Here is a 12,521-nt window from a genome sequence, read left to right on the forward strand (position 1 = left end):
GAGCATTTAATAAATGAATGAGTGAAATTAATGTAAAATTTTCTGCATTCTGGGTGGGTTTTAAAGATACAGATCTCAGAACTGGCTCTGAGTTAATAAACAAGGGTTGGCAACCCCGGGTACATGCTTAACAATGACATTATCAATATTTCTAAAGGAGGCTAAATGTTGGTGTAACAATACATTTCATGACCTTATGATATTTTATGTCTTTTTTTCTCTTTTGAGATTCTATTTAAATTCAAGTTAGTTAACATATAGTGTAGTATTAGTTGCAGAGGTAGAATTTCGTGATCCATCCCTTGCATATAATATCCAGTGCTCAATACAAGTGCCCTCCTTAATGCCCATCCCCCACTTACCCCATCCCCCCACCTACCTCCCTTCTAGCAACCCTCAGTTTGTTTCCTATAGTTAAGATTCTCTTATGGTTTGCCTCCCTCTCTGTTTTTATCCTATTTTATTTACTGTTTTTGTTTGTTTATGTGCATTTACTCTTTTTTTTTTAAGTGTTTATGGTTGAAGCAGCCAAGAAAACTTGATTTTCTTGAAATGCTTGGGAGGTTTTGATGAATTAATATCTAAATATGTAATTTGATCGACAGAATTAATTCAATAGAATGGGATATTTTTCTAAAAAACTGCTTACCAGATCTGTAATTTTATCACATTATTAAACTAAAGTACAAACAGCAGAATGTATTCTTCTCCACACACCAAAGCTCCTAGAAAATTCAGATCTGGCCATATAAGCTTGCCAGAGAAATATCAGTACCCTCATTTTATGGATAAGGAGACTTCTGTTCAGAGAAGTCAGTAGGCCACTTATCTAAAGACACGCAGAACTGGCAGATCTTAGACCTCCATTCCAGCGTCTGACTCCCTGGGCCCTCCCTCCTCTTTCCATTTCTAAGTGCCCAGCTGGGTGAACATCTGGGCATTGGATTTCAGGTTGTAAGGAAATGTCAGAGAGTTGTTTGTATTTCAAGAAAGTTGATGGCAAAACTTTTCAAGGAAATGGTGAGTCCCGTGGAAACAAAACTAAACTAAAGATGATGTGGCTTGAAGACATCAATCCTGAATGTGAAACTGTGAATCATGAAAAGAGAGAGGGCGGAGAATTAGAGGATAAATATGGTGGAAGCAGTCTGGGATGAGCTTTCTACATAAGCTCTGCTGGGGGAGAATATGAAATGGCAGCACAAGCCGTCAAGAACAGGGTGGCCAGACCTGAGAATTTCATGCTCTTGATTTTCCCTGAGTAGGGTGCTTTTTGACATGATGGCCAAGGGTGGGAGGTAAATGAGGAAGGAGAACCTTGCTTTAGAAGACGATAAAACACTGAAGATGACAAATATGAAGCAAACCCAGGCAGAGCAGGTTTTGCCCTGGTATTCTCTGTGCATCTTCAACCTTGAAAAGATAAAAAGAAGACTGTCAGAAAAGATTTGAAAGATAAATTAGAGAAGGGGATAGTGAGCAAGGACTTAGGGATTTTCAATGATGTCGAAACTCTTGGTTTAGACAAATTATATTCTGTGATGCTGAAAAGGGTAGAATATTATGTTCAATAATCTCTGAGACAGTTGGAGAGACTTGAAGATTACCAGCCAGAGAAGACAAAAATCTCTATTAAAACAAAAAACAAAAAACAAAAAACCCACCCAAAACCATCAGTAGAGTGCGAGGAGCAAATTGTAAAAGCCATGTATAATAATATTTGACATCAGCCTAAACACAGTGGTTCTCAACTTTTTGGTCTCAAGAACCTCTTATACTTATTGAGGACAGACTCCGAAATACTTTGGTTTATGTTTTATCTATCAACGTTCATTGTATTTGAAATTAAAACTGAGAAATGTTTAAAACATAAGAATGCAAAGCATCGCTCCATTGGATATCAGACCAATGACGTCAAGACATGTCATGTAGCTTCTAGGAAACTCCATTGTGCAGTTAGAGTGAGAGTGGTAAATGCAAATGACCCCTTGGTATTATTAAAATAGGTTTGATCATGCAGACTCCCTTAAAGAGAGGAGTTCAGACCACACTTTGAGAACTGCTACAAGAAAACTTCTCACCATGTGCCCAAGGAGACACGAACATGGATGTTCATGACAATATTACTTATAAATAGCTAATACTTGCCAATATCCCTTAGTAGAAACATGGATAAAGTGTAAAAAAAAAATAAAAACCCTCTAATTTCTAAATAAACTAATTTTCTACATATCCATATGCTTTATCTCAAAACAATATTAATCAAAAAAGCAAGTTGGAGAATATTATAGGATGACATCATTTAATAAAATTTCAATATGCCAAATAATATTATTTCTATAGCTCCACTTGAAACTGAAAATCAAATATGAAGCAAATACTAAAATATGCTATCTGTTCACTTTAGGTAGAAGCAACAAAGGCTTTTTAATATTATTCTCCGTATTTATTTTTAGCATCTTTCAAATGATTTCTAGGCTGTTACAAAGACTGATCATTAAGTTCTAACTTCAGTCCACTTAAAACAGTGGTTCTTAAAAATGCATCAGCAGCATCTGAGAGCTTGTTAAACCAAGCCCACCCCAGGTATATTGAATCTGAATCTCTAGATTGGGGCTGGGGAATCTGGGTTGTAACAAACTCCTCAGGAGATTCTGATGAAAGCCCAAGTTTGAGAACCAAGGGGGCAAGAACAATGTGACCATTCAACCTGCCATTTATAAAAATGCATCTAATTTGGAAGTAAGTTTGGTAATATTGCTTACGATGTTCTGTGGAAAATGATGTTGGACAGATAAAGCAGTTTCTCAAGGTACTTGCCAAATGCTTTAAAGGGATCTCCCCCAACTCCCCCTCCACCACCTCTGGGGGCGTTCAGATTTTCTCAGTTTGCCTATGTGCCTTTGGCTTGAGTACATGCACTTTAACTTCTGACAACAGTCTGAGCTAACCTGTGGCTTCTGGTTACATTTCTGAGTGTTTGGAAATCCTGGCCAGCATAAACCTGTATTGATTATACCTTATGTGGATAAATTCCTTTATAATTACCTAAATCAAAGATCTCAAAGTGCGGTTTCCAGACCAGCAGCATCAGCATCACCTGAAAACTTATTAGAAATGCAAAATTCTGACCCCATCCCAATCCTGCTGAATCAGAAATTCTGGGGATGGGCCCAGCAATCTGTGTTTTATCAAGCCCTCCAGGTGACTTTGACAATCTATAGTTTGAGAAACACTGACCTCAATAAATCTACCTAGAAGAAGGGTGTCCTGGTGAGGGGGACAAGCAATTTAAAGACAGTTCTGAATTGGAACAGCTGAAACTCTAATCAGAGAAGAGTTCATTGCAATGGTGAATTTCCATTCAGAACCCCCAGTCTTCCTGAAGCTTACTGATGGGTACCCAGGAACTAGCACTTTGCCACAAGGCAAGACACTATGCACGTCTTCCATTTACTGCTTTCACGTCGCGATCTCTTCTTTTCCTTTGTCCCCTTTAAAGAACAACTTGAACAAATTAGAACTGTTGCTTCTACTTAAGTAACTTTGCCAAAATGGCTTTAAGTCTGCACAACTCATTTCACTCCTGTCAATCCCTTCATAGCTTCTTATTTCAAGGATTGTTTGGACTTCTGCAATAGATTCTGCATGATGTGTATAATATGTTAAAAATAGGGAAGGTTTCTCCAGAGAAGGCATTCCCAAAAAGTGGGATCATCCAAACCACACGACATACTTTGGCCCCTTGAGCCTTTTATTTTCCTTGTTCTAGAGCGGCTGGTGGAGTCAGCAGGATTCTCTCGGACAACCAATATTGTCCAACAGCATTAACGGTACTCAAGGGATCTGGAGGAGAGGATCAGTCTAAAGGAGATGGTGAGAGTATCAAGTATGGATTTACTGGGCATCCTTCAGTTAAAAGTGTTTGATTAACTTTATTCCTTCTGGGGAAAATTCAGCCTAGCTAACTACTGTCTTGTCACTCCTCATCTGTATTTCTTTTCTTTCTCACAGGCAAAACTGCACCTGAGGTCCCATTTGCAAAATTCAGGCCTGGGTCTATGCTGAAGATGTATTTTCCAGTCACCTTTCAGTTGGCATATAAGTGTCTGTAACAAATATTTTCATTTCACACAGACCAGAGGCTCACTCATGGGGCATCAGGGCAAGAATGCCCATACAGTGAGTAAGAGAATCCGGGGGCTCAGGAGCTTGGCAGTTAAGGAAGTCTTGCTCTGACTCTCGGTGGGGCTGACAAATTCTGTCAGAGAGGGTAATGCGCCAGCCCATCTGAGAGATGGAAGAAATGAACTAGAAGTCCTGTTAAGTCCTACATCCACCAAGCATGGTGGATTATCACTGAGATAGGAGCATCCTCCTTCATTGCCAGCCGGGATCTGCTAGGACCCAGGTGAGTTAAAAACCACAGCAAATAACACTCTGTCCTTCCCCAATAATAAGCACACTCTCTAATAAGACAGTACATGTCCTGGGCCTTTAGCTCGGATGTTACACTAAGACTCTGTCTCCTTCTAGAATGTTCCTCATCAAATGATAACCGCATTCAGTAATTGTGTTTCACTTGGGCATTTTTCCCTCACTGTGAAGATCAATGGCAAAGAATTTTTCTGGGCACAATGCACATTCCAACATCTGAGTTTTATAAAAACTTGGGATATGAGAAAAAACAGAAACAAAAAAAATAAAAAGCAAATTCTTTCTAATCTCAACTTCTTATTAGATATGGCCCACCCTATTATTTAGTCATTAGTGAAGCATTAGCCTTCTCTTAGGGAGAAAATCCCATTCGATAAAAGGATACTGCCTACTATCAACCAGTAGAGTTGGTTAATTGGTCAGTTTCTATTAAATATCAATACCTGCTTTAAATGGGAGATTCCTTTTTGTCCCTAAAGATGTATCTTCTCAAATATCCATCTATTGAGTATTTTACATTTTAGCTGGCCTGAAAAATTTCAGAATCTTACCAGAAAATCAAATTCACAAAATGAACGATTAGAAGACTCTATATTTATCTTTGGTTTGAATAGACCTACCTGTTTCAATACGAGAATAGAAAACAAACAATACCAGAATAGAATGACCAAGACTATGCATGAATGATGGAATCACAATTTTAATTTACTCAGCTCTGGTGATATAAGAATTTCCAGTAACTTATCAGCTAGGCTTCTTTATTTGCATCCTCTAAAAATGCAACCACTTCTGTTTTGCCTAAATACTTAAACACAATGTATTCAATATTCATGTTTCCACAGAAGAAGGTATTCATAGCTCAATGTCTGCTAATATGATGAGCAAGAGACATAGAATAGAATCTAATCTATTAGATAACAGGATGATAAACTTCAATGACATTTAACTCTCACAGGCAGCTTTTGGGCAATTGCTTGCTGGTCTCCGGAATTCTTATCATTTTTTTTTTTTTTTGACGCATAAGGAAACAGCAATGACTGGATTTTCTCTGTAGTCACTTGACATATCTGAAATTTATTGGGACTAATTTCTGCTTTAATGCAATTATTTTCATGAATATCCCTTGCCAAAAATCTACTAGCCATTTCTTTAAGGTAAATTACAACCTATAGGACTGAAGTGACTCATTTTTATTTGAAATAGCTAGACCATGAAGACAAATATGAATATATTATGTATTTAAACATGATTATATATAAAACATGCACATATATGTGGATATATATGTATATGCATGTGTGTGTATATACATACATATGAATCATTATTGTTAAAATCTGTTAGTACTAAGTTTTCTATACAAGTTTAAACATTCTGAGGGCAAATGTAAAACACCTAAAGGTTGCCTATTTAATCTGAGGTTACTGTCAACATTTACCAGAGGGAGCAAATAATATTTTTCGGTATGAAGACTAGCAAACACCATTTTAAAGTAGAAATAAGATTTTTCTATTTTGTGATTGCATTTTATGTGTTTGATTTAAAAAAAAATCTCACATCTGAAAGCTGAGGTTCCTTTTCATGTGCTGCAATTTACAATAAGTGGGGAACATTATAATCATTGAAGAATAAGTGCGGATCATCAGTGGATATTTAAAAACAAGTGCATGATTTAGGCATTTTTCTAGCTTGCCTGTAAGGATGGTGCACCGCATCAAATGAGAACACGCATCTTGAGCCAACTTAAAGACAGAATCCCCACCTTACCTTCATGGGCGCCAGCTGGATGGGTGTGATGCAGGAAGGGTCTACCATGGGCTTGGGCCTGTTGGCTGTGTCGGCTAACAGGCTGTGCCACTGCTGGGGGAGGCCCGTAAACTTCTGTTCTTGTGGATCAAACCCAGTGTGCACCCTGTGTTCAAAGTTGGAGGGACCAGATATTTCAATCTTTTTCTTCTTCTTTCCAAACATGATGCAAACCTGGGAAATGCAAACAGAAAAAGAGATCCTGTTTAGATCTCACCAGCAGAAGACGATAGGAAAATGATTCAGTCGCAGGGCTAGCTTTCCAATTATTCCTCTCTGTCTCAGCAGCAAAAGATGAAGGGTGGATTTTCAGGGTGTGTAGAGCAGGTATTTCATTCTTAATCTGTTTTCTCCTTGCCCTTGCCATGTGGAATATAGTCCCTGCCCCAATGATTTTGGATTTGGCCATGTGACAGTTGTGTGGTCCAGGATGGAGGGTTTTGAAGGCACTGTGTGTTTCCACTCTCCTCTTTGTGCTTCTGCCACCTGGCAGGAAGATCTGTCTTGTGGGTGATACTCCCTCAGCCTGGATCCTGGAAGGAGAGATGCATGAAGCAGACCCAAATCCAACCTCCAGTCTGGATCCACGTGCAGCTGAGCCCCAGGTGACTCAGGAGTAAGAAAGCGATGTTTCTAATTAAGCCACTAAGATTCCGGTCTTGCTATGTGGTATTAGCAAAGCAAAAGCTGACGAGCACACAGGGAGAAGCATCTCAAAGTTTGGTGTGCACTTAAAATCTAAAAACCTTTGGACAAATAGGGGTACATATGAAAAAAATGGGGTTAATAATCACTTTCACCATATGCAATTCTTATGAGGATTAAACAAACATTTGTAAAACACAAAGTGCTGCAAATATTAAATAGATTTCTGAACAAATATACAAGAAACTTGAGTGGCACTGCCTGCAGAGAAGGGGAGAAGGGAGATTGGGGGACAACACAGGGAGGAAGACTACTTTTCACTGTATATTTCTTTTTTTAAAGATTTTATTTATTTATTTGACAGAGAGAGAGAGAGACAGCGAGAGAGGGAACACAAGCAAGGGCAGAGGGAGAGGGAGAAGCAGGCTTCCTGCGGAGCAGGGAGCCCGATGCGGGGCTTGATCCCAGGACTCTGGGATCATGACCTGAGCCCAAGGCAGATGCTTAAAGACTGAGCCACCGGGCGCCTGGGTGGCTCAGATGGCTAAGCGTCTGCCTTCGGCTCAGGTCGTGATCCCAGGGTCCTGGGATCGAGTCCCGTGTCGGGCTCCCTGCTCCTTAGGAGCCTGCTTCTCCCTCTGCCTCTCTCTCTCTCTCTGTCTTTCATGAATAAATAAATAAAATCTTTAAAAAAAAAAAAAGACTGAGCCACCCAGGCGCCCTGTATATTATATTTGGAACACTGTACAATGTATTTTGCCTGTTTGAAACAATGTCGTTTACCCAACTGAAACATATCCTGTGACCAGGATACTTCCAGGATACCTGCAAAATAGTCACTTTGTGCTTTATGGTATTGAAAACTCATAAGACGTCCTGGATTTAAATCCCAGGCTGATTCACCTATTCACTATGATCTAGGGTTAACTGCTTTTCCATCTCTCAATTTATTGTGAATAGGACAATCATGATCATTTGGGGAATCCTGAAAACACAGCTGCAGGCACTATAAAAGGTGATGGTTTGGCTTCAATGTTGCTTTGTTAGGGAAGCCTTATCTCAGCCCTTAGGCTTAAATAGGTGGGTTATACACGTGTACAGGTCCATGTACAAATTCTTCACAGCATGTATCCATGTCAATTAATTAGGTGTAATGGTGTGCTGGGTGTCTGTTTTCCCTAGAATAGAAGACACACCAGAGAAAGGATACTGTTGGCTTGTTCACTACCGCGTGCCAGTGCCCGGCATATAGAAGGGCTCAAGAAATACATGCGGACGGACTAAAATCATAAGCGTGGTACGTTTATTCATTGACTAGCACCTGGGATAAGAGCTCCACAGATGTTAACATCTTCCCTTGCTCTCCCCCTCCTCCTGACCCTCTCTCTCCCTTGCCTTCATCTTCCATTAAAATTTGTTTCTTCTTTTAACGAGTTATCCCTGCTTGGCAAACAGCATCTTCCTGCTGCCTTCAAGTTTTCTCATGGTCCTAGTCCATCCTCCACTGATGTCTACTAGTCTGTTGAGCTGCCATAACAAAATACTCGGGACTGGGTGGTTTATAAACAACAGACGGTTCATTCTCACAGTTCTGGAGTCTGGAAGACCAAGATCAAGGCTCTGGCAGATTCAGTGTCTGGTGAGAACCTACTTCCTGGATGGCTGTCTTTTTGCTGGTACCTCCCATGTTGGAAGGGAAAAGGGAGCTCTCACTGGCCTCTTCTAATAATGGCACTAATTCCATTCATGAGATTCTACCCTCATGAGCTGGTCATCTCCCGAAGGCCCCACTTCCTAATGCTATCACCTTGAGGATTTGGAGTCCAATATATGGGTTTTGGAGGGACACATTTAGACCACAGCACTGGATGGATATGTATTCTTTTGACAGAGATCAGATTGCTCACAGCTTTAACTCCCCCGGACTCTACAAAACCCATTTCTCCATTCATCCTGGTTGTTACTTCAGACTAATTTGGAAAACACATAAAGTGATAGAGAAAAATCAATGAAAGATAATAAGGGCTCAAAACACCTTGATGTGTTGTCTCTTTTGGAGAGCATAACAATTTAAAAAAACTCTTTAAGTACCTTACTAAAGTATATTAATAAATATGTCAGCTGATTTTAAACATTTGAGAACACCCAAGCCAAAATGTAAAGAACTAAAGGAATTCAGCTGTGGTAGACAATCCCAGGAATGGCCCCCGATGTTTCATGCCCCCCCAGTGTCCATGCCCTTGGGTGGGTCTCTCCCACATGATGCTGGGCCTGGAGATGTAATTTGCTGTGGCCAATGGGACAAAAGAAACCATCACACAAGCATGAAATGATCTTGTACTTTGGGGTTTGCCCACTTGCTGCTCTTGGAACCAGCAGCCAGCTTTAGAACAAGGCCAGGCCATCCTACTGGAGGATGACACACTTTGGTCCAGCTACCCATCAGCCCAACCATCAGCCCTGGTAGCAGAGCCACGTAGCTGACCAGCAGCTATCCACGAGGTGAGCCCAGTCAAAACCAGCAGAAGAACCATGCAGCTGAGCTATACCCAAAGTGCTGACCTACAGAATCAGGACAAACTTGTTTGTTGCTTTAAGCCATTACATAGTGGAGTACATTTCAGCATAGAAAATGCTAATAGCAAAGACCTGCTTATCATCCCATACCTTGTATCTTCAGATGCCCATCATTTTTCTCTTTCTACTTTAGCTGCTTCAAAGTCTAAAATAATAATGTCCGATCTGGGTAACTACATTAGCTGTTATACAATTCCATTAACTCAGAAGAATCCTGACTGTGATGCTATTCTCTGGTTGGATGATGGCCTGCAAGGTTTTCAGTGGCCGGGATATTATGCTAAATAAGTGAGTCTACATATTAGGTCTAGGTGTTATTTAGTGAAAATGAAAATAATTTGAAAATATAATTTGGTCATGTGTTGGCTGAATCCACTTGATATTTTAATAAACTTTATGACCATTTTTTTAAAAACAAGGTAGCAATTACTTTACAAAAATCACATGAGATGAGGTTTGATTTTTTTTTTTTTGCATGAATTCATACATGAACAGGCACTGAAAATGCTAGGTGAAATATTTTTAGAACCAGAATAGAAATGTTTTACTATTCCCTTCCTGACTGTGAATGTCCCAGTGGTTGCCATGCCATTCAAATGAGAACGTAAAAAAGAAAATCTCAATGAATGAATACTCTTCTTATTCTAAAATAAGACAGTTGTGGAGAGGAAACCTGTGGCTGAATGAATTTTCCTACGCTGTAGCCTGCAGTAATATACAACTGTAATTTAAATGGTTATAAATACAGTGCTACATATCTAGTAAGTTTGAGTTAAAGAGTTATAGAGGAAGAAACTAGAAAGGAAAATTAAAAAGTTCTACATTTTCAAGTAACGTTCCTGTGAAGCTCACACTTGACTAAATGTGGAGAGAGAATCTCCATGGTGTATGGTGATATTTCATTAGCGATGAGGAATCTCACACTCAGGCGAAAGAGTCCTGATGCTTGTAATTACAGCGCTAAGCAGAGAGATACATGGTAGGAGGCCCTCCTAAAATCCAAGATCTGCTTGATAAATCGTCTCTTCTCTCTGATATGTCCATGCTTAGGCTGTTACTTAGGCATAGTGCTCAAGGCTCATTGTGTCCACTAGTACTTAAAACTCATAATAACACTATATTGGCAGTGGGGGTGGGAAAGGGATGTTTCAAGACCACTGTTTGATTTGCTAGAACTCACAGCAACTTAGAATACACTCGCACTCCAGCTGTGATTTATTACAGTGAACATATGCAAAGCATAATCAGCAAAGGGAAAAGGCACATGGACAAAGTCTGGAGGAAACCAGGCGTAAGCTTCTAGGGGTCCTCTCCCAGTGGACTCACACAGGACGTGATTAATTTCTCTAGCAATGAGTTGTGACAGTACATGAAAAATGCTATCTCCCAGGGAAGCTTGTTATAGAATCAGAGCCTGAGGATTTTATTCAGTATTAGTCATACAGGCACCCTTTGCTTGGCCCATGCCAAAATTTTAGACTCCAGAAGAAAAGCAGGGGTTCAGCATAAACAATGTTTGCATAAACAGTTTAGTCACAATGAACCATTCTTATCAGGGAGAGGTGGGAACCCTGCTAAATTCCAAGCTCCCAGATGCCACCCAAGGGCCAACCTTGCAAACTGGCTTTTCTAAGACATACTCAGGCCTGCTGTGTTAACTCTTCTCTGCACAGGAGGTGTTATTATCATATCTCCATGGAGGAAATAGCAGCTCAGAAGTTAAAAAATGGCAAAGCTCGAGACTCAGAACCTCAAAACACACGCTTTTTAATCACTACACAATGCAACACTGCCCTGCACTAGCACCAGACATCCCCTCCCCTGACCTTCTTAGGAAACTTGTGCCCCTAAAGATATGCCTGGGTGGGGATTGTGAGCTCAAATAAGGTAACTATGAGATTCTGGAAATTTGGGGATCCTATTAGCTCTCTCCAGAAAGACCCTTTTTCCTGACTGAGCAGAACTCTGTCACTGAGCAAGGGTCAAAGGGCTGCTGGGAGCCAGGACATCCCCTCGATAGAAAAAAAAGACCCTTGCTGCTCAGCATCCATGTAAAGTAAGGGCATAGAATACCACATTCTGCTCCCAAGTTCCAGCAGACAGCAAACGTTCCAGAACGTTTTGGTAGTTATCATTCAGCATAGAAAATTTTGCTACAGGTTTTTATTTTTTAAAAAGATTTATGTATTTGGGGGGTGGAGGGAGAGAGCAGGCTCCCCTCTGAGCATGGAGCCCGATGAAGGGCTCAATCTCACGACCCTAAAATCATGACCTGAGCCGAAATCAGGAGTCAGACGCTTAACTGACTGAGCCACCCAGGCGCCCCGCTAAAGGTTTTTAAATTAGGCATTTCAAGACTTTATATCTGCTATTTCCTAATTACTTTGTTTCACTATTAAACACACATGTGAGCACCCCCCTGCTAGTTTGACTATGCATTAACCAAACTGTGTTCCTGAAACACCAGTTCTCTGAAAGGTGAAAGATGTGGAGGATGGAGGGTGGTTCCTTAGTTAAGTACATTTGGGAAACAATGGGTTATATACGTTTCTTTGTAGGCCTTCTTCTCTGCTACTGTGTGGTTACATTCCTAGAGGAAGACAGTAAACAGACCCCAGAATCCCTGTTTCTGAAAGTTTCCAGCAAAATTCAGAGCAAACCACACTGCTTTGATGGACAGTTTTGGTCACCATGTGTTCTTGTACGGAAGCTGTGTCATGGAAGACACTGAAGGAAATCCAAATTCCCAGACTCCAACGCAACGCTCTGCCAGCTTCCCTGTCATCTCAGCCCGCGAGCTGCTTTCAGCAACATGACAGCTCTCGGGCCCACCTCAGTGCTGCCTGAAGCACGTGCCTAGCCTCAAAGCTCTCATATGTGGCATCTCCACATTCGGCTTCATGAGCTGGGATCATGAGCAGAGATTCAGTGGACTGGCAAGTGAGAGGGGCACCTGGGATCCTTGGTGTCAGGCTGCCTGGTGTGGTGGCACAGCACCTCACTGGGGACCAGAAAATGCTACTTAAAGGAGACTTAATACAGGACTAATTGTGCCA

General features: G+C 40.7%; 1 protein-coding gene across 2 annotated transcripts in view; it reads right to left on the reverse strand.

Moving 5' to 3' along the window:
- PAK5 (p21 (RAC1) activated kinase 5) overlaps window positions 1-12,521 on the reverse strand; it is a 299,564-nt gene that overhangs the window by 93,723 nt on the left and 193,320 nt on the right. For both annotated transcript variants that reach the window (XM_025876070.2, XM_073878384.1), the window contains one exon: window positions 6,205-6,417. In XM_025876070.2, the coding sequence (XP_025731855.1) occupies window positions 6,205-6,408 (204 nt within the window). In that variant the 5' untranslated portion in view covers window positions 6,409-6,417. The remainder of the gene's footprint in view (window positions 1-6,204; window positions 6,418-12,521) is intronic.

This window comes from Callorhinus ursinus, unplaced genomic scaffold (assembly GCF_003265705.2).
Source record: "Callorhinus ursinus isolate GAN/ISIS: 27379988/994484 unplaced genomic scaffold, GSC_fseal_2.0 scaffold29, whole genome shotgun sequence".
Lineage (NCBI taxonomy): Eukaryota > Metazoa > Chordata > Mammalia > Carnivora > Otariidae > Callorhinus > Callorhinus ursinus.